The 22146-nt window shown below is 41.8% G+C and overlaps 2 protein-coding genes across 4 annotated transcripts in view; one reads left to right on the forward strand and one right to left on the reverse strand.

Moving 5' to 3' along the window:
- ANGPT2 (angiopoietin 2) overlaps positions 1-6728 on the forward strand; it is a 75231-nt gene extending 68503 nt beyond the window's left edge. The window contains exons 8-9 of the mRNA XM_050950825.1: positions 2699-2829; positions 5372-6728. Coding sequence (XP_050806782.1) covers positions 2699-2829; positions 5372-5532 — 292 coding nt within the window. The 3' untranslated portion in view covers positions 5533-6728. The remainder of the gene's footprint in view (positions 1-2698; positions 2830-5371) is intronic.
- The window catches only part of MCPH1 (microcephalin 1), a 223444-nt gene that overhangs the window by 122578 nt on the left and 78720 nt on the right, over positions 1-22146 (reverse strand). For all 3 annotated transcript variants that reach the window (XM_050950730.1, XM_050950729.1, XM_050950731.1), the window contains one exon: positions 14598-14675. In XM_050950730.1, the coding sequence (XP_050806687.1) occupies positions 14598-14675 (78 nt within the window). The remainder of the gene's footprint in view (positions 1-14597; positions 14676-22146) is intronic.

Below are 22146 nucleotides of genomic sequence, written 5' to 3' on the forward strand. Positions count from 1 at the left end.
AAAGTAGTTTCAAATGGTTATTCACAGGTATCCTGGTTTTAATCCAACCATTTCTTAAATCAATGACTAGAATAATGGCCTGTTTACATCAGGCATTGAACAAATGTTTGAAAAGTAACCTTAGACTTGTACACAATGTTTGGAAACTGTCAACACTAGACAGACAAACTATGTTAGAAATTGGCTTAACTGGATCAGTCTTTGAAAACTAAGTCTGAACTCTTTAAAAAAAATGTTCAACATCTACATTAAGCTTTTTCTAACACCACCTACACTTTTAAAAGGAGATTTCAAAAAAAGGTAATCTGTAATAAGATCATTGAACTTTTAAAATCCATTGTTATTGATAAACATCTATATTTCCTTATATGAAAGTATGAGGAAGTGTGAAATGGTTGAAAATATTCTGTTTATAACTGCCCAAGACATTTTAAAATAATTTAGAAATTAATTAACATTTAGAGAAAAATTCAGCATTTTAATAAAACTGACTCCAGGATTATGGTCCTTGATCTAATGACATTCTACAGCAGGCAGGCACATAGCAAGATCAAGACAAGTTTGAGAATAAATTAAAAATTCCTTAGAAGATCAGTCCTATTTCTTAAACAAACAAGATAGCTCTATACTACTTGATAATCACGATTTAAATCTTTCAGTTTTTAAAAACAATATAGCAGCAGCCTCACTTGAAAATTAGACTTGTCATATGACTATGAAGTGCTATGTAGCCTATATCTTCCCTCCAATAATTGAAAATTAAAATAATTATTGTTGACCATGAACTGATTTGACATTTTTTAAATCTTAAAAGATTTGCAAAGGAAGAGTCCCTTTGGAGAGTGGGAAGGAAAGGACAGAGAAAATCATCCTTATTACCAATGAAATTTTACCCATCACTGATACACAGTTTTCATATTAGACTGCCACAGCATGTTAATACCAGTTATCCTGAGGGCATTCTGCACCGAAAAAAATTATAATTCTGTGCCAAAAAAATTAAAAATTCTGCACATCATATTTTAAAATTTTGCAAGTTTTATTTGTCAATAAATAAATGCAGAGGCTCCAGCGTGAGAGGGGGGAGCACAGGCCACTGGCTGTATGAAGGTGGGAAATCACCCTATTGCCTCCCTACCCCCAGGACATGGACTCAGGGGTGAGGCTGCACCCAATCCTGCCACTGCACAAGGCCTGGGCCTGCCCCAGAAACACCCTGGGGCCATGCCCCTCTGCACCAGGTGCAGGGAAGATAGGCTCAACCAGGCAGGATCCACATGTGGAGGGGCTCAGCGTGAGGCAATCCAGGTGTGGGGTGAGAGGATTCTGTGTGGGACAATCTGGGTGCAGGCAGCTCAGTGGAGGGTCTAGGTGTCAAGATCTGGATGCACAGAGGCTTGTTGGGGGGGAGGGGGTGGGGTTCCAGGTGCAGGGACATTGGGACTCTGCAAGGGCTTCCAAGTGAAGGTTGTTGGGTCCCAGCTGAAGGGTCTAAGTGTCTCAGCGGGGGGGCGGGGGGGGGGGTTGAGGAAGGGGGCAGTCTGGTCCTGGGAGAGTGGGATTTGGTGCGGGGGGTCTCAGTGCAGCTAGTTGGCAGTCAGTGGCATGGGGGGCTGGATGTGGGGGCGGGCATCAGTTTGGGGGTTTGAGTGCAGGGACCTCAGTGGGGGTGGTCTGGATGCAGGTGTGAGGGTCTGGAGGCAGGAGGTCTGGGTGCAGGGAGGCTCCAGATGCAGGGGCTGAGGTTCAGTGGGGTGGGGTTTGGGTACAGAGGGCTTGGAGGGTTCTGGATGTAAGGGTTCTTGTGAGCGTTGGCAGGGATGTCTGGGCATGGGAGGTCAGGATGCATGGGGGTTGCGTGGACGGAGGGAGCACCTCCCCGTACAGTGACCCCCCCACACCCATAGGAGTGATAGGGGCAGGAAGCAGGGGAGGATGCTGAGCTTTCTGGTTTCTGGGGGTGGGTCTGACACCTAGCAGGGGAAGGAGAAGTCCTGTCCTCTTCTGCCTCCAGCCCAGTTGGGATTAGCAGCTGATCCCAGGTCAGGGTAGGAGCCACTGGCTTGGGTGTCCCTAGCCCCGCAGTGATTTACCTCTCTGCCGGCTGCTCTGGGTGCCTGAAGCATTGTATGTGCACTGCTAGGGTGCGTGACTGCTCTTTCAGCTTCTCTTTGCGCCCCCGTCAGAAAGTAATTTTTCTGTGGGGAAGCAAAGAAATCTGCAGGGGACATGAATTCTGTGCAGGCGCAGCATTCCCCCAGGAGTAACCCAGTGTAAGAATAAGGCAGGGAGAAAATTAGATAGAGGATTTAAAAATCCATTACTAGTATTGCTTACATGCAATGCCCTTTAATATTGCAAGTTACTATGGTATTAGTTCTTTCTTACATAGAGTACATTTCTCAAGGATTATCAATATATATCTCCATATAATCTCTGTTAATCTAACACAGGTGGAACAAACATCTATAAAAGCAGAGGTTATTTTCTCTCTTCAATATAATGTTATGCTGACAGTGTTACTGTTCATACCAACACAATATCCGTCAAAGAAAGTTTATAGCCGTACATTAACAAGAGGAGAACCAAATTGTTGTTTAAACAGGATACTTATTACAAAAAATTTCCTCATTACTGTGTAGATCAACTGCCATTAGCTTTAATCTAACATTTGTTCTTCCGTTCTGCACTTTTACAGGATCCAGCTTAAAGGACTAACTGGGACAGCGGGCAAAATAAGTAGCATCAGCCAACCAGGAAATGATTTTAGCACAAAGGATGCAGACAATGACAAATGTATTTGCAAATGTTCACAAATGCTAACAGGAGGTAGGAATGGTTTTCTCTCTCTCAATCTTCCTATTTTTATTGGCAGTAAAACAGTCCATCAGGTAAATAGATGGTAATTTTGACGTATTAAATCCTGACTAGAGACAAAGTCCAAAACTCACAATTGGAAATGCTAGTTCAGTGAGTTCAAATTTTCTATTTTACCATTTCAGACAGCTCAGCTAAAGAAAAAATGAGAGGAGTTAAAATTGGGGAGAAATAGGCCATCATTCTCTCACAACTTGTGTAACAACAAGGCCTGCTATTGTGAAACTGGTATGAACAGAAGACAGCAGAGTGCACATCCAAATAGCATGGGAAAGTAGCCCAATGATCAAAATGCCCCCAAAACGTATCAGGGATCATCTTTTTAATCAACAAAATGGTTTCTAATTGTTTAATTAGGCACAAGAAATCTCTAGTGATCCTGTGGGAGCTAAGCATTTTATAGGCTCTTTAAAAGTATGACAATTAGAATGTAGTTGTCATGAAAGAATACATTTCTGTAATATAAAATATTACTTTTTTTCATATTTAAATATAATTTGAAGTGAGAATACATTTACTCAAAGCATACCAAAATTATTATGTAGGTGGATAAATTCTGGATCAATTTTGTTCACATGTTTATTAACATTACATTTTAGATTGTTTCTGTATCTTAAAGCAGGTTTAACTTTCTCTGTAATTCTGCAATCCAGTCATACTTTCTGTAATTTAAACGTTGCTTAAGAGCTACAGAGAGGCACACTCAATTTACAAAACAGTGATCTGCTTCCTGAGCATACAGATTGCAGGTCTGAATGCAGTTTATATTTATCCAAAGGGAGAACTGGATTATTGCCTTATAAAACACAGCATTCCTATTCCATCAGTATAACAAAAGTGTAAAAATATTGTTTTTACTAATAAAAATAAAGTTTCCCTATTCCTTACTAACAACTCAGGACAACAAGTGAAATCTGAAGAAAAAGATGTGAAACTGAATAAGTTTAGCTATCTTTTTCTCACCATTCCTTTATGCAGAGTTCAGCTAGCTGTTTCAGTACTGAGGGATTTAGAAATAGTGCACATCTTTGCAGACTTTAAGAACTGAAGCAAACTGAACTCACTGCAAGGGAAACATTTTTCATTTAAGCAGAAATGTAGGACTTAAAAGTGGAAAATTATATAATCTTGAGAGAATGCAGAAGGAAAAAGAAAGATACAATATCATGATTATCATCTTCAAGCCAAATTCTGCTCTTAGATCTATCACCATCAACCTCTGAAATATGTAGTAAGATAAGCTTTTGAGGAGCTGATTGAAGCGCCCGCTCTTAATTTACAACCACATCCCATAAAATGCTACAACTCCTACAGCTAAATTATGTAGTGCATATTCCTCAAGTATTTTACTCAGCTATTGTCATAAACAGATAGCTAAGGGTTAATGTTCTTTTACCTGTAAAGGGTTAACGCAGGGAACCAAACACCTGACCAGAGGACCAATCAGGAAACAAGACTTTTTCAAATCTGGGTGGAGGGAAGTTTTGGGTGTGAGTTCTTTGTCTTGGGTCTGTGCCCTCTTGGCTCTGAGAGTGATTTTTCTATCTCCAGGTTTTCTAAGCTTCTGTTTCCAAGTTGTAAGTACAAGGATAGTAAGACAATAGGTTTATATTGTTTTTTTGTATTTACATGTGTGTAGTTGCTGGAATGTGTTAAATTGTATTCTTTTTGGATAAGGCTGTTTAATCATTTTTTTTCCTTTAAGCAATTGACCCTGTATATTGTCACCTTAATACAGAGACCTTTTACGTCCTTTTTTCATTCTTTTTATATAAAGCTTTCTTTTTAAGACCTGTTGGAGTTTTTCTTTAGTGGGGACTCCAGGGAATTGTGTCTGCAGCTCACCAGGGGATTGGTGGGAGGAAGAAGTCAGGGGGAAAAATCTCTTTGTGTTAGATTTGCTAAGCCTGACTTGGCATACCCTCTGGGTGAGAGGTTAGATCTCTCGGTGCTTGTGTTTCAAGGACTTGAAGCAGGGAGGGTGGAATCCCTTTGTTAAGATTCACGGAGCTTGCTTCTGTATATCTCCCCAGGAACCCAGGGAGGGAACACCGGGAGGGGAGGAGGGGGAAGGGAAATGGTTTATTCCCCTTTGTTGTGAGACTCAAGGAATCTGAGTCTTGGGGTCCCCCAGGGAAGGTTTTGGGGAGACCACAGTGAGCTAGGCACTGTATAATTCCTGGCTGGTGGCAGCAATTACCAGGTCCAAGCTGGTAACTGAGCTTGGAGGTTTTCATGCTAACACCCATATTTTGGACGCTAAGGTCCAGATCTGGGAAGAAATGTTATGACAGCTATATACTTTTCATCATGGTTAAAGTTAGCAAGGAGGAGAGACCTGGAGGCACACGAGTGAAAACTAGGTATTTTAATGTTCCTATTTTTTTCTAGTTTCAGGATCAGCACACTGTAAGGTATTTGTGCATACAATTTTAAAAACTACCTATACTGATAATTTCATTATTTCAGTTTTGTTTGTTTTCTGTTCTTACAGGCTGGTGGTTTGATGCATGTGGTCCCTCCAACTTGAATGGAATGTACTATCCACTGCGGCAGAACACCAACAAATTTAATGGTATTAAGTGGTATTACTGGAAAGGATCAGGGTACTCTCTCAAAGCCACAACTATGATGATCCGACCAGCAGATTTCTAAATGCCCTTTGCATTCTATGTGAATTGTGTGTTGTATAGTCTTCAAAAACTACATTTGGCAAACATTTAAACTCACAGCTGCAATTGGTCATTTTCCAGCCCAGAAAACATGCACTAGTATTCTGAAGGGATCAATTCGTTCTAATTCTTGAATTGTGATAGTCTTCATCAGTTCAAGCTCACATTACTCAACTAGACACAACAAAGTCTAAAACATGAAATAATCTGTGTAACAATGATTTTGGCAGAAAGACTGAGTAAAAAGGATGTCCAAGAAACTGTCAGACAATTTATGGACTTTGTTTTCTTAATCATTTATGTTGTGTGTGTTAGTAAATAACTGGAACTGTGAAAAATATCTAAAAACTTAGTTTTAGAAATGTGCCTTTGTGCTCATCACTGAACTTTAAACATTACATTAATATAAAATTCTCCTAACTTGCAATCTAAATCTAGAACTATTTTTCTATCCCATACCTTGTTTGTAGTTTATGTACATATATAATGCCTTGTAATTAGCTAATTTTTATAATTAAAGGATACATTCCTTTGCAAAGACTTCTTTGCAAATAGCGTTTAAACTTATTTGGGGCTTTTCTTGTAGTCCACATCAGTTTATTTAACAATCTTAGGAGAAATAGCATTTCCATTTCAGTGCTTTGCATTTATTCTTGGAAAATACTGTGTATAATTGATCACTATTTTATGTTTTTTTTAAAAATAATCAGATTTTGTACTTATTACAGTTGATATTTTAAAGTACAAACTCTCCTGCCAATTATAGTATGGTATCATGTGTTTCATTACATTTTCTATGAAGATTGCACTTTTCCCCCTTTCTAGTTGTTTAATGTATAACAACTGAGAATTAAGTATAACATAATGCTGTAGCCTCACTTAAACACCAGACAACTGCTGTTCTCCATGCAATTAAATATCACCTGGTGATGTTTAGACCTTTTGTGAAAAATAAGCTAACTTTAATAACTTCTTTAAAACCAATCTGCTCTTTTATGGAAAAAAGCTCATGTTTATTTCTTAAGATAAATTTTATTGCATTTTAGAAAGAGAAAGAAGAGAAACCTAAAAATATCCTATGGTCAGACAGTTTTTCTGTGTGGGAAATAGCTGTATGAGACTCAGGCAATTCTGAGTATGGTGATAATCTAGGCCTCAATGTATATCTTTAAGTGAATAAATGGCTTTATTGGGTGATTTTTCCCTATGTTTATTGTAACAATATGCTTAAAAAGTATGTTTTATAGGTTATTAATAGAAATGCTAAAATTAAGGTTCAGAAGACACTTCTCTTCTAAACACTTTTCAATATTCTATAGAGATCACACCAAAATATTACATCTGGGTTGAAATTTCTCATGCTTGGTATCAGTCCCAACATGACAATTTTAGAAATTTTTCATTGACCGCTATTGAACTTTGAGTTCTAAATGTGACACAAAGAAGCATGTTTCGGGTAATGAAAATTTTCTAGATTTTTTTTTTTTTTGAGACTCAGATAACAAAACATGTTAAAGTCTTTTTATTTTTCTATATACACATTGCATCAGTAATTGTGATTGATGTTGGGAAATGAGTTAAAAAGAAGAACCATATTGCTGAAAATCAACTGCTCTCAAAAAGTTACCCCGTTATATGCTTTCAGTGGCAAAAACAGACTGCTGTAGTAGTAGCAGCAAGTAATGTATCAGAATTATTCAAGGAGAATGGAGGCAAAATATATATTATGAGACTTATAAAAATAATACTTCATTGTGATTTATATGAACCCCATGAATGAAAACTTAATTGAGTTGTCCTAACAAGCATTTTACATAATAGGCAAAATATAATTAAGACCGTTATTTAAAAATGTAATATTACTTCTACCAACCTTATAACATTCTTCTTCAAACATACGAAGTCAAAAAGTTACTTTGCAAATCACTTCCATAAAACAGCTGTCTTACAATGGTATGATACTTTATCCTCCATTTTTAATTCAACAGATCACCAAAATATTCGTAATACTTTTATTAATATGAAGAAAAACAAAAGATATCCTCAACATCTGAAAGATTTAGGTCATCACTCACAACAACAATCCATTCTTTAAAAGTGCTCATTAAGGAACACCTTAGTATCAGAGAGCACAACAATGGGCACAGTATGAATGACTGGTCAGTCATTAAATAAAAACCTCAACTATAATCTTCAGTTTGTCTAAGGAAAGTACAGGGCCAATATCAGATAATGAAAAGAATGCTGATTTAAGGTTTAATTATTTTTTCCTATTATGAATTGAGTTGCGTGAGACAGATCCGTAAAATATGAATTCTTGTTTCATAATATTGTTAAAAATTATCTGATGAGTTGCTCAAAATTTTTGGCACATCTAACAAGCAGACATTGCTGGTCTAGTCTGATTTTCCAAAACTCTCAGGCCTAGTCTACACTACGCGTTTAAACCGATTTTAGCAGCGTTAAACTGATTTAACGCTGTACCCGTCCACACTACGAGGCCCTTTATATCGATATAAAGGGCTCTTTAAATTGGTTTCTGTACTCCTCCCTGGCGAGAGTAGTGCTAAAATCGGTATTACCATATCGGATTAGGGTTAGTGTGGCCGCAAATCGATGGTATTGGCCTCCGGGCGGTATCCTACAGTGCACCACTGTGACCGCTCTGGACAGCAATCTCAACTCGGATGCACTGGCCAGATATACAGGAAAAGCCCCGTGAACTTTTGAATTTCATTTCCTGTTTGGCCAGCGTGGAGCTCAGATCAGCACAGGTCACCATGCAGAGCTCATCAGCACAGGTGACCACGCAGAGCTCATCAACACAGGTAGCAATGCAGTCTCCTAAGAATAGAAAAAGAGCTCCAGCATGGACCGCACGGGAGGTATTGGATCTGATTGCTGTATAGGGAGAGGATTCAGTGCTAACAGAACTCTGTTCCAAAAGACGAAATGAAAAAATATTTGAAAAAATGTCCAAGGCTATGATGGAAAAAGGCCACACGAGGGACTCAGTGCAGTGCAGAGTGAAAGTTAAGGAGCTCAGACAAGCATACCAGAAAACCAAAGCAGCAAACGGAAAGTCTGGGTCAGCTTCTACGCTGAGCTGCATGCAATTTTAGGGGGCTGCGCCACCACTACCCCACCCCTGTCCGTGGATTCCGAAGTGGGGGTTGTAATCTCAACCATGGCTGAGGATTCTGTGGAGGAGGAAGATGAGGAAGAGGAGGACGACCTTGCAGAGAGCACACAGCACTCCGTTAGCCCCAACAGCCAGGAGCTTTTTGTGACCCCGACGGAATTACCCTCCCAAGCCACACGCCCAGACAGTGAAGCCATGGAAGTGACCTCTGGTGAGTGTACCTTTGTAAATATAAAACATTAAAAAAAGCTTGCTTTTAAACTATGATTGATTTGCCATGAGGGCTTGGGATGCATTCGCGGCCAGTAAAGTTACTGGAAAAGTCTGTTAACATGTCTGGGGATGGAGTGGAAATCCTCCAGGGACATCTCCATGAAGCGCTCCTGGAGGTACTCCAAAAGCCTTTGCAGAAGGTTTCTGTTCCGTCTACCATGGTAGGACACTTTACCACGCCATGCATGTAGCAAGTAATCGGGTATCATTGCATGACAAAGCCTAGCTGCATATGGTCCCGGTGATTGCTGGCATTCAAGAAACATCCGTTCTTTATCTCGCTCTGTTACCCTCAGCAGAGTGATATCGTTCATGGTAACCTGGTTGAAATTCAGGAATTTAATTAAGGGGACAGAGCTGGCCATTTTCCTCCTGGGCTGTTCCTTAAAAAAAATCCTTCCTTGCACGTAGCCAAGCAGGAGGAGGGGAGGAAGGATAGCGCTGAGCTTTTTTGCGTTTGGCTAGCAGGAATCTTCCCAGCTACCGGCCATGCGGGGGGGGAGGGGGGGGGGAAGGGAAGGGGGGTGATTAGCAGTGATCTTCCATGATACCAGCCATGTGGTGGGAGGAGGGTAAAGCAATCATCCTAGAGAATTGGATGGGGGTGGGGGGGGTTGGCTTCTACTGCTGCATGTTAACAGGAAAGAAGCAGAGGGCACTGTGTATCTGAAGGCTGGAGAAGCTGAAAGAAAATGGCTTACCATGGCCACATGCAAGCTGAATTCTGATGCCCGGACCTGCGTCTGTGAGATCTGTAACACCAGAGACGCAGGCACTCAATATTAAGATGCAAAATGCGACCTTCTAGTGAAATCACATGTGCTATGTAAGGTGAATAGTGTTGTTCACTGTGAAAGACTATAACCATTGTTCTGTAAAATGTATCTTTTTAAATACTTCTCTCCCTTTTTTCCTTCCCTCATGCAGCTGCACATTTTTCAAGCCTCCCTACTCCATCCCGAAGGCTATCTCAGATAAGGCAGAGGAAAAAGAAGACGCGAGACGAAATGTTCTCTGAAATCATGGAAGTAACCCGCAATGAAAGAGCTCATCTGAATGAGTGGAAGGATGTGGTATCAAATTACAGGAAAGATGCCAGTGAACGTGAGGACAGGAGGGACGCTCGAGATGAGAGGTGGCGGCAGGAAGCTCTGAGGTGTAGGCAGGAAGATCAGAGGTGTAGGCAGGAAGATCAGCAGTGGCAGGATGCAACGCTGGAGCTGATGAACGATCAAACTGACATCCTCCAACGTCTGGTGGAACTTCAGGAAGAGCAGCGGGGTCACAGAGTGCCGCTGCAGCCCCTGTGTAACCACCCTCACCACGTTCCATATCTTCCTCACCCAGACGTGTAAGAACGCGTGGGAGAAGGCTTCATGCACACGCCCACTCCACCCCCGTGGACAGTCCAACCGAAAGGCTGTCATTACATTGAATGTGCTTAATGGCCTTCTCCTTCCCTCCTATCCTCCTCCCATACCTTGTCAGTTCTCTGCCTCTTTTTATAATTACTTTTTAATAATGAATACATGATTTTTAAATGAAAAGTGACTTTATTTCCTTAAGCAAGCTGTAATCGAATGGGGAGAGTGGGTTGCTTACAGGGAAGGAGTCAATCAAGGGGGGGGGGGGTTATGAAGGGGAAACAAACACAGCAGTCACACCGTACCCTGGCCCGTGATGAAACTCATTTTCAAAGCTTCTCTGATGCTCACCGCTTCCTGGTGTGCTCTTCTAATCGCCCTGGTGTCTGGCTGCACGTAATCAGCGGCCAGGTGATTTGCCTCAGCCTCCCACCCCGCCATAAAGGTCTCCCCCTTACTCTCACACAGATTGTGGAGCACACAGCAAGCAGCAATAACAATGGGGACATTGGTTTGGCTGAGGTCTGAGTGAGTCAGTAATGTGCACCAGCGCGCCTTTAAATGGCCAAATGCACATTCTACCACCATCCTGCACTTGCTCAGCCTGTAGTTGAACAGCTCCTGACCACTGTCCAGGCTGCCTGTATGGCTTCATGAGCCACGGCATCAAGGGGTAGGCTGGGTCACCCAGGATAACGACAGGCATTTCAACATCCCCAACTGTTATTTTCTGGCCTGGGAAGTAATTCCCTTGCTGCAGCACTTTAAACAGAGCAGTGCTTCTGAAGATGCGAGCGTCATGAACCCTTCCTGGCCATCCCACGTGGATGTTGGTGAAACGTCCCTTGTGATCCACCAGTGCTTGCAGCACCATTGAAAAGTACCCCTTGCGGTTTATGTACTGGGTTCCCTGGTGCTCTAGTGCCAAGATAGGGATATGGGTTCCACCTGTCGCCCCCCCCACAGTTAGGGAATCCCATTGCAGCAAAGCCATCCACTATGACCTGCATGTTTCCCAGAGTCACAACCTTTTGTAGCAGCAGCAGCAGCAGCAAAATGATTGCTTTGGGTACTTGCATCACAGCAGCCCCCGCAGTAAATTTTCCCACTCCAAACTGATTCCCGACTGACCGGGAGCTGTCTGGCGTTGCACGCTTCCAGAGGGCTATTGCCACTCGCTTCTCAACTGTGAGGGCTGCTCTCATCTTGGCATTATGGCGTTTCAGGGCAGGGGAAAGCAAGTCACAAAGTTCCATGAAAGTGCCCTTATGCATGCGAAAGTTTCGCAGCCACTGGGAATTGTCCCACACCTGCAAAACTATGCGGTCCCACCAGTCTGTGCTTGTTTCCCGGGCCCAAAATTGGCGTTCAATGGCTAGAACCTGCCCCATTACCAGCAGGATCTCCAAAGTGCAGGGGCCCACGGTTTGAGATAATTCTGTGTCCATGTCCTCATCACTCTCGTTGCCGTGCTGCCGTAGCCGCCGCCTCCTCCTCGCCTGGCTTTGCAGGTCCTGGTTCAGCATAGACTGCACGAGAATGCATGAGGTGTTTACAACGTCCACGATTGTGGTATTGATCTGAGCAGGGTCCATGCTTGCTGTGCTATGGCGTTTGCACAGTTCACCCAGGAAAAAAGGCGCGAAATGGTTGTCTGCTGCTTTCATGGAGGGAGGGCGGAGGCTGTACCCAGAACCACCCGTGACACTGTTTTTGCCCCATCAGGCACTGGGCTGTCAACCCAGAATTCCAAGGGGCGGGGGAGACTGCGGGAACTATGGGATAGCTACCCATAGTGCAACGCTCCAGAAATCGACGCTAGCCTCGGACCATGGACGCACACCATCGAATTAATGTGCTTAGTGTGGCTGCGTGCACTCGACTTTACACAATCTGTTTTACAAAACCGGTTTATGTAAAATCGGAATAATCCCGTAGTGTAGACGTACCCTAAGAGAGACTATACAGGTCAGATAAGGCAATGTCAACCATTCAGTGGCTTGTACCACAGCCGGCAGTGACTGCAAGAAGAAACTACAAATTAGCAAGAGTGCCTTTTCCTGCCTCCTTCCCCAATAACCTTCAAAAGCATAAGCATTATATATTTCTCCATTCCTATCCCATCCTCCCTTCTTAAATGCTTCTTATGAGATATAATAAGAAAAGGAAGGGAACTCTTTTGAGCACAACTACGGTAATTACAACAAGAAATTAAAACACCTTGAGATGGGAATGTTTGAAAAGAGGATAGATTCACTTATTCACAGATAAAGTGCAACACAGACAAAAACTCTCTGCACAACCATAATGTGCCTCAACCTGACTTTTTAATGTCCCCCAAGCCTTCTCTTTCCTACTGAAGGAATGAAGGTGATAAGCAGATACTATACAGAAGTGAGGAAGATAACAAAAGGCAGAAATCATTCTCACAGGGCTTTACAGAATGTTGTGCAAAACTACTGATAACATACCAAGTTATTAATGAGAAAAGGGATTTAAAAGCAACAGAAGACCCTACAGCCTTAAGCTAAAATCATCTGGCTTTCTCCTGCGTCTCTTTTCAACATACTCTATAAACAGTGATTGGCACAATAGAAGCAGCACACCTACCTGGATAGAAAACAACATGCTAGTTAATTGCTGCCCCACAAAACATCCCTCCACCTCTCTCCAAAAGGACTCTTATGTTAAACAAATCTATAAATGCACCACTAGTTTCTTTCTACAGTCACACTTAGAATAACACTTGTATTTTCTTGACACCAGGGCTGGGCAAACTTTTTGGCCTGAGGGCCACATCGGGGAATAGAAATTGTATTGCAGGCCATGAATGCTCACAAAATTGGGGTTGGGGTGCAGAGGGAGTGAGGGCTCTAGTTGGGGGTGCAGGCTCTGGGGTGGGGCTGGGTTGATGAATTTGGGGTGTAGGAGGGGTTTGGAGGGCAGAAGGGGGATCAGGGCTGGGGCAAGGGTGTGGGAAGGGGTGCAGGTTCTGGCTAGGGGTGCAGGCTCTGGGATGGGGCTGGGGATGAGAGGTTTGGGGTGCAGGAGGGTGCTCTGGGCTGGGATTGAGAGGTTTGTAGAGCAGGAGGATCAAGACTGGGGCAAGGGGTTGGGGTGTGGGGAGAGTTTCAGGGGTTCAGGCTCCGAGCAGCGCTTATCTTAAGTGGCTCCCAGAAGCAATGGCATGTCCTTTCTCTCTCTCCTACCCAGAGGCTCGGCCAGGCAGTTCTGCACCACCTCTATAGCTCCCACTGGAGTGTTTTGAAGCCGGAGCGCAGCCATGCCACAGCTTCTGAGAACCCCGTGGAACGGCCCCTGAGCCTGCACCCCGGCCGGAGCAGGGCAAGCCCCAGACCCCACTCCTCAACAAGAGCACACGAGCCGGCTTAAAGCAGCTCGTGGGCTGTAGTTTTCCCATCTTTGCTCTACACTATAATAGCATGTTATTAAAAATCAAAGAGAAACCTTTATCTTGGAAATATTTGGATAAAATGATTACGAATGTAAAAAGGATTTTAAAATCCCTAATTCAAAAAATATAACAAAATTGTAGTTAGGAAAGCAAAGTTCAATCACCAGTTAAATGTTCTCTAATCAAAACGTGTGAAACACTATATGAAACAAGTAGCTGAAGAAAATATGCCTTACACATCTAAGACAAATTGTAAACCCTTTTGTGATGTGATCAACCATTAGATTGGTACAATCCTGCTTGTATCAAAGCCCAAAATGAATTTACTGCTTAATAACTTCAGACAATATGAAGTGGGGGTGTACCTGGAGATAGCCCAGTATATACAGGTAATAAAACTTTCTGCACAAATGCTCAAGTCATTGCTGGGAAGCTAGCATTTAAGAAGTGCTCTGTATTACTCATTTACAGGGTTGTGAAGCCCATAGCGACTTTAAGTTCCTGAAATCGATTCAGTGGAAAAAACAGTAATGTAAGCAGCATCTGGAACAGAAGTGTTAAGCTGTGGCCTGTTGCCTTTTCCCTTATTTACTCAGATGTTATTCAACAAGTGAATCTCTTTCTAAATGTTTACATGTTGTACCACAGGTTTTGCACACTGTTCAGGAAGGAGGATTGGACAAGAGTGGGGAGAGAGTGTGAATGAGCAAGAGAGAGAATACGTGTATCTATATTTTTTCTAATAAAGACACTTATTCATGATAGCCTGTCACCATTATTACCCCTAGATCTGTAACTATTCATTTAACAGAGAAATGAATATAAATTCATAAACAGAGGAACATTTAACTTACAGGAGCTGCAGGGAAATTGGCTGACAGTTCATATGGTTCCTCTGAAATCCAATGTCCACATTCCAAAGACCACAGTACCTAAAATAAGTTAAGTAATAAGTAGACACTTAAAATTCTATAGTACTTTTTAAGAGGCAATAAAACAGGAGCCACTTTTAAAACAACTAAAATTAACAAATTAGAATAGTTGGTTACTTTTTTTTTTAACCTAAATCAAATGCTTTCCTGTAGATTAATAAGAGGTTTAAAAATAAGAATTTGTGGTTGCTTACTTGAAGTCTTTCCTTTCTTCAAAAGGAACAGGTCCACATATCCTCAGGGTGGATAATCACCTGTCTGTAGGTTTAGAATAAAAGCTGATTGGATGGCTGATAAAGAGACTAGCCCCTATCTTCTGGAGACCCCCTCAGTTTTGAGATGCTTCCAAAGCTAGCCTCTCTGGATTGCGAAACAAAATAAAAAAAATAAAAAAATATGACTCATCCTGCATCAGCACCTTGCCAAAATAATACTCAAAGAAAACATTTACTACTGCAGAGAACTTTAAACAGATCTCCCTTTTTCAGGGAGGAACAGTTCTGTGGGCCTATTCCTTCGAAAAGGGAAAATTTTCAGGAAAGCAACCAAAATTTCTCCCATTCTCTCTCTCAGAGCTAGGTCCACAAATCCTCTGCATGGGATTTTCTCAGCAGTGACAAAATTCCTAAGGAGGGAACAAAATAATGTCACTGAAAGAAAGGATTCCCTTACTCTAAGGAATCACCAGTGTGCAGAACCCACATGACAAAGGCTGAATTACCTGAAAACTGAATATCTATCTTGTAAAGCAAGGTATATATGTATGCAGGGATGACCAAGCTGCAGTTTTACAGATTTCACTGTAACCGGCCTCTCCTTTCTCCACCCATGATGCCACCACCACTTGTACTGAGTGAACTCCGATGCCCAGTGGAGAACTGAATCCTTTTGCTCTACACGCCTCAGCAATGCACCAGCGTATCTACTCAGATTGATGATTTAGATGTCTTAGCACCTCTTTTTCTTGGATGAAATAACACCAGTAAGTCTGTTTTTCTTATGCTTAGTCCTTTTCACATAAAACTTTAAGGCTCATCTTACATTCAACAAATGCCATAGCTTCTACTTTGGGTGAGAAGGATGTGGACAAAAAGCAGGCAATGAGATCCCTTGTGCTTGATGAAAAATCAAATTCACTTTGGAATAAAGGTGGGATCCAATCTCAAAGCCACCTTATCTTTGTAAAAGATGCAGCAGGATGGATAAAGCTCCCAACTCCAACAATTTTCTTGCTGAAGAAGTGATAGCAGTCAGAAGAGTCGTTTTGATAGTCAAGTAAAAAGGACACCTGCATTATGGCACTGAGTACAACGTTTAAATTCCAAGGTGCAGATCTAGGCTCTCTCACCTGAGAGGAGAAGGTGATGAGCTCTCTCACTGCCTCAAAGGTCTCCAGTGTGAAGGGCAGCTCCAAAGCCTCTCTGCGACTCTCTCAGGAGGGGAATCCTGAAGAGTTGGACTTGACTGACCCCTTGTTGGTGCAGGAGTCAGCAGTGCCAGGCGAGGTGGTGCCGCGCTTACTTGGCCCAATGTGGGTCTCACTGCGCCAGAGTCCTTCCATCCCAGCCTCGGTGTGGATGGGTGCCCTCCGTCCGGCTTCTTCTTCTTGTGGGGCACCCAGGGACTGGGGAACAGTGCCATGCACTGCCATATGTGGAGCCCTGTTGGTGCTGAGCATCTGTATCCAAGTCCTTTCTAGGCGCTGAAGTCTCCTGTGTCAATGCCGGAGCACAGTGCACCAATGTTGAGGTGCTAGGCACTGGTTTGGCTGAACTCAGCTCCGAGTGGGGGCAGAGGGCAGCCTCGATCAGAAGGATCTTCAACCGTTGGTCTCTTTCTTTTTGAGTCCTGGGGCAAAATCCCCTACAGATTTTGCAATGGTCCTTCTGATGTGATTCCCCCAGGCACTTCAAGCAGGAAGTGTGGGGGTTGCTCCTGGTCTTGTTACAAGCTGCACAGGGTTTAAACCCTGAGACCGAGGCATGCCCTGGCACTGGGGAAGATGGGGTAGGGAAGCAGGGAGTATCCCCAGAACAATTCCCTACTGGAATCCAACTATATAATGACTAACTACTAACTAACTGATTAAACTAATTTACAGAAAGACAGTCTGAAGACTATTAGGGAGAAGGCTTGCCAAAGCAAGAGCAAATAAGCATTCTGGCTAACCGTCACAGGCCGTCAAAAGGAACTGAAGTGGTGGCGGGACCCTATATATGATGCCATGGAGGTGCAACTCCAGAGGGCACCTGAGCAAACCCGACGGGTATTGCTAGAGGAAAAGCCTTCTGCACACACAGCATGCACACACCCCTAATTGGAATCAACATAAGCAAGCACTCAAAGAAGAACTTTTAACTTACAGGAGCTGCAACCTGATATCAAAACCATCTTGTAAAAATTCCAGAACATGAGACACTTTGGTTACATGATGTTGAGTATAGATTCATAGAAACAGGACTAGAAGAGACCTTTCCTCAGCCTCATGGACCATACTCAGAGTAGTTATTAATGGTTTGCAGCCAATGTCTGGATCATTTACTGAGTCACTCAAGCAGACCACCTCGTTGGATGGGGGTCTGCCTAGAACAGTAAAAGGGTATACCTGTATCCCCTTCTGCCTGAGAAAAAGCCACCAGAACAATGAACGCTCAAAGGTGCAGACGACAGTCTATAATACAGCATTTTGCACTGCAAAACGATCAGTCCCATGAGCAAATTGCAGAAACCTCCTATGTGCTTGGTGAATATAGGCTTTCTTCAAATTGATTAACAAAGTAATCCCCTGGCAGATTGCCACTGATATGAACTTCATGAACATGATCTTTATGAACTAGTTCTGGTGTTTTAACTCCAGCACAGCTCTGTCCTCCTCAGATCTCCTGGATACCAGAACAAAAGATTGAGTAGTGACCAGAGAACGTCTCCATCTCAGGAACGATACTGCACTGATTCACAAAAGATGAACTATGGCCTTTAACATATTTTACCTTTTATGCAGATTTGATGATACTAGTGAAAGGGAAAACGACAATTCACAATCTTAGAAAATTCTATGATGTACCATTGTTAAACCACATCCAGGACCCGTCTGTCTGATGTGGAGAGAGGCCCTTGGGTCCTTGAACTTTAATAGTCTCCCCCATAGGTGTTGCTTGTCAGTGCTCTCCTGACCATAGTATGACATTGTTCCTAGAGTTGGAATTTGCATTGTGGGAAGACTGGTGTCTCTCTTTTCCGGGATTAGACTTGTTACATTTGCTTTTGCTGTAGTGTTGACTTCTATACTTAGAGAAGCCACAAAAAGGATATTTAGACCTGTAAAAACCTTTAGACTGGGATTTGGAGTTAGGAAGGTTCTGTAAGGTCTTTGATTTATCTGAGGAACCTTTGTCTAATAGCTTCCCAAATAACCAAACTCCTGAATATTTAAAAAACAAACTACTAATGTGATTTTGGCTCTATATAGCCCTTCCTGGCATGTAAACAGAGGTGCTGTCTAGTCAACACATTGGAGACCATGCTTTGTGCTGAAAACCAAAAAGCATCTCTGGTTGCATCAGCTATGAATGCTGAAGCCATTGAGACTTTCTTTAACTCTGAACCTAACCTCGATTGCTTAGCTTTTTGGCAATCTGGCAACCAAATTGTCAGTCCAGGCCAGTACTGCTTTTGCTTAACATGTTGCCACACCAGAAGCCCTGAGAGAGGAACATACCACCTCAGAATGTATAATGCAGTTATATTTCCACTCTGCAGGCATTGGATTCTTTAAGGAAAAAGTCCCATTCCATTTGGATAGCAGTCTCTTTGACTAATAATGAAACTGCCCCATCCACTTTGGGAAAAGACAAAATCTACTTTGCTATGGTGCATGTTGTAGAATTTTCTCTCACACCTGGATAATGTCATAGACTTTTGCCAAGGTTTCCCATTCAACCTTAATTACTCTTTCCAAAAAGACATGACTGGGGAATATATGGTTCCGCTTAACCTGTTGGAATATACTACTATTTTTTTTTTTGTAATTTCTGTACCAATCCTCTATTCTTCCTCCTCAGAATTTTTTCTAGTAGGCTCATTCAACAGAATACTTAAGTATCTAATCAACCTTTAACAAATCATTCAGCTGGAAAAAGATCCTATTATTTTCTTCATCCTGTGATTTAGATTCTGAGATTGAGAGTTCACTTTCCTCCTGTGAAAAATGTCCTGACTTTCTTCTTGACTTTTTTCCTTTTCTTTGATTTAAATTTAACAGATTTCCTAACCTTTTTTGTCTTTGTTGATACCCATGAAGATAAGGATGAAAATGAATCAGATGATGATGAAGAACCAGACAACAAATTCTACTCCTTTTATTATGATTTTCTGAGTATGAAAACCCTATGTGAAGAGCCTTTAGCGCTTGCATCCTCTGGGGGTAAGTCAGAGGAACTGCTGTCAAAGGGAGGACTGGCCAGTTTTCTAAGTTTGAGGTAATTTCTTGAACCTTGTTCGCCCTTTTAAAAAAAATGTATTCCTTAAGGGAGGTGGGGATTGGGAACCTGGGTCAGATGAAGAGTCCTGCAAACCTCTTCTGCTAATAGGTACCTCTTTATCTTTGTCCTTTAGAGAGAGGATAGAATGCCTGTGATGGGACACTGTAGCTGCTGCCTGAGGCTCACAAGATGAAGATATCTGAGGTAAAGGAGCTTTTTGTGCTAAATCCAGGGGCTCCCTAGCCCAAGAGGTAATTTTTTCCTGAGGGGGGGAGTCCCTTTTCCCCTCTGCAGAACTCCTGACTTCCCATGGGGAAAGAGATTGAATTGCTTGACAAGGAAAGGAAGGGATGGGGAGTAATGAGACCTGCACTGTAGGAAGATGCACACCCAAAATCGTCTCACCAACTGCTCTTTACTCTGCTTGTGATGGATTCAGCAGGTCTCATTTATGGTTTCACCATGCAGGGCTGTTGCCTTTTCAGGCAATCATCTCCTGTGGCTGAAGGGCTCTCTTAATTTTTCCACCATCCTTTGAGACATTTGTGGCCTGGCTGTCAAGTCTCCTGGGGAATCAGTCTCCTAAAAGTCTGGCTAAAGTGGCCAAGTGAAACCTTTCTGACCAAGCGGTTGGAGTGCACAATGCACTAGCTTCTCTTTCTGCACTCTGGCAAAGTTAAAGAGTAGGAGGAACACAAACTTGGTCTCCTTTTTGGACCATTCTCAGACATTCTCCTAGCCTGTTATCTGAGCTGTCATGGCCGTGGGGATGTGTGAGATGTCATAATTCTGGCTGGAGAGACACCACCTTTTCAAGCTTTTTTCCCCATCATTCTCTCTCACTTGGTGCTGGATTTCACTGCCTGAGAGTAGAGACAGAACAAAACTCAGGGGGTCTCCAGAAGGTGGGGACTTGTCCCTTGTCATCTGTCCAATCAGCTTTGATTCTGCCCCCTACAGTTACAGACAGGAGACAACCCACAGAGGATCTCTGGACCTAGCCCTGAGAGAGAACTGCAAGTCAGCATTAATGATTTAAATGCTACTGAATACCAGTTATGACATAAGACAAGTAATTGAAAGAGGATCATTAAGAGACTGAATTTGATGCGTTATGTGGGATATTATCTGACAACAACACTGATGAGGCCATGTAGTGGGTTTCTGTGCCCACAGGCTACCATTGTTTTAAGGATCCCATTGCTGTGCTTGAAGTCAAGAGCACACCATGTTGTGGTTGACACTACAATATTGAACTCGCACATGTCCTCCCCACCTTGAAATTATCTGATTTTATACCTTCTCACTTGGCAGGAAGTTTAAGTGCTTCTTACAAAGTATGAATCTAGAATGACAACTGACACTGTAATATATTATCTTCCTTTTCAATCTTTCCCATTGAAAAATTAGACACTTTTCATTTGTTTTTTGTGTTAATATTTTAAGAAGTTTTGTATTGTTAATTTTTTATTATATTTATTTTTATTCTAATGAACACCATTCTGAGCACTTTGGTGGGGTCCCTATCATAGTAAATATTTCTCTAGCCCTTTAAGTGTTAGCAAATCAATTCAGTTCTTCACTAGGTAGTATTAGGAAACAGTCCTAAGAACAATATACTTCTCCAAAATAAAAATCTACTTCTGTAATGCAAACTTGTAAGTTTAAGGATTTTTCCAAATAAATTATTATATTTGTATATATAGATAAGTTGTTTTAAATATATAAAAAACAGACCACTGGTTAAGGGACTACCATAGGACTTGGGAGACCTAAGTTCAGTTTCCTTCAGAGGGAGGGATAGCTGAGTGGTTTGAGCATTGGCCTGCTAAACCCAGGGTTGTGAGTTCAACCGTTGAGGGGTCCATCTACAGAACTGAGGTAAACATCTCTCTGGGGACTGGTCCTACTTTGAGAAAAGGGTTGGACTAGATGACCTCCTGAGGTCCCTTCCAACCCTGATATTCTATGATATATCATCTTGAAATTTATGCCAATGTCATATGCAAATTATTATATTAATAGGGCTTAACCAACCTACATTATATGTAATGACAATGCATCTTATTCCCTTAATTTATACATACTCTAAAAACATTGAAATCCTATTTATTTGGGTAAATGTGTCAATGCACTGCGCATATCTTGAGTTTAGAAAGATCAGAAATCATTATATATATATATATATACATATATATATATATATACATATATATATATATATATATATATATATATATATATATATATAAACAACATATATGTAAACAAACAATTAGAAGACCAAACTTTGCAAAGTGAAACGCTCAGTCATAAAATTAAGATTTTCCATGCAACCTTAATTCTTCCAGATGCTGGTGCATTATGATGCAATCTTAAGTGGCACAATCACATACTACTTTTCCCTGCAGGGCCCCTAACTCATTCAGTGTGCAAAATGGATGGTGCTCAGTGCACGAAGCAGCTGCTCAACATTTATTTTTATCTGCATTGTCAAATGCAAGCTTTATGCTTCACACACCATCTGACTCTTGCATTGTATGAGGCAGGTGTCCTGAGGACTGTTACTTCATTTACTACACAAATAAGATTGGGCTCCTTCCTATACAAATCTATTTCATTCACCATTCAACCTACAGAGCAAAATAAGATTGAGGTCATGTAGGGGGAAAATAACATGATCTTGTAATATAAAACTATCATACATAATCCATACCACACCTCTACCCTGATATAATGTGGTCCTCAGGAGCTAAATAATCTTACCACGTTATAAGTTAAACTACATTATATCGAACTTGCTTTGGCCTCGAGCATTTGTGTTATTAATAGTCAGCAAAACATTTTTATTAGAACTAACGCGGTGTACGCAGTAAATAAATCTGTTCTACAATGGTTAAATTGTATCTCCTTTCTTTAATGACAACAATTATTTTATAAGCTTACTTAAAAGATGCCGTGTATTAACACAGGTACTAAACACTGCTAAA

This window comes from Gopherus flavomarginatus, chromosome 4 (genome assembly GCF_025201925.1).
Source record: "Gopherus flavomarginatus isolate rGopFla2 chromosome 4, rGopFla2.mat.asm, whole genome shotgun sequence".
NCBI classification, from domain to species: domain Eukaryota; kingdom Metazoa; phylum Chordata; order Testudines; family Testudinidae; genus Gopherus; species Gopherus flavomarginatus.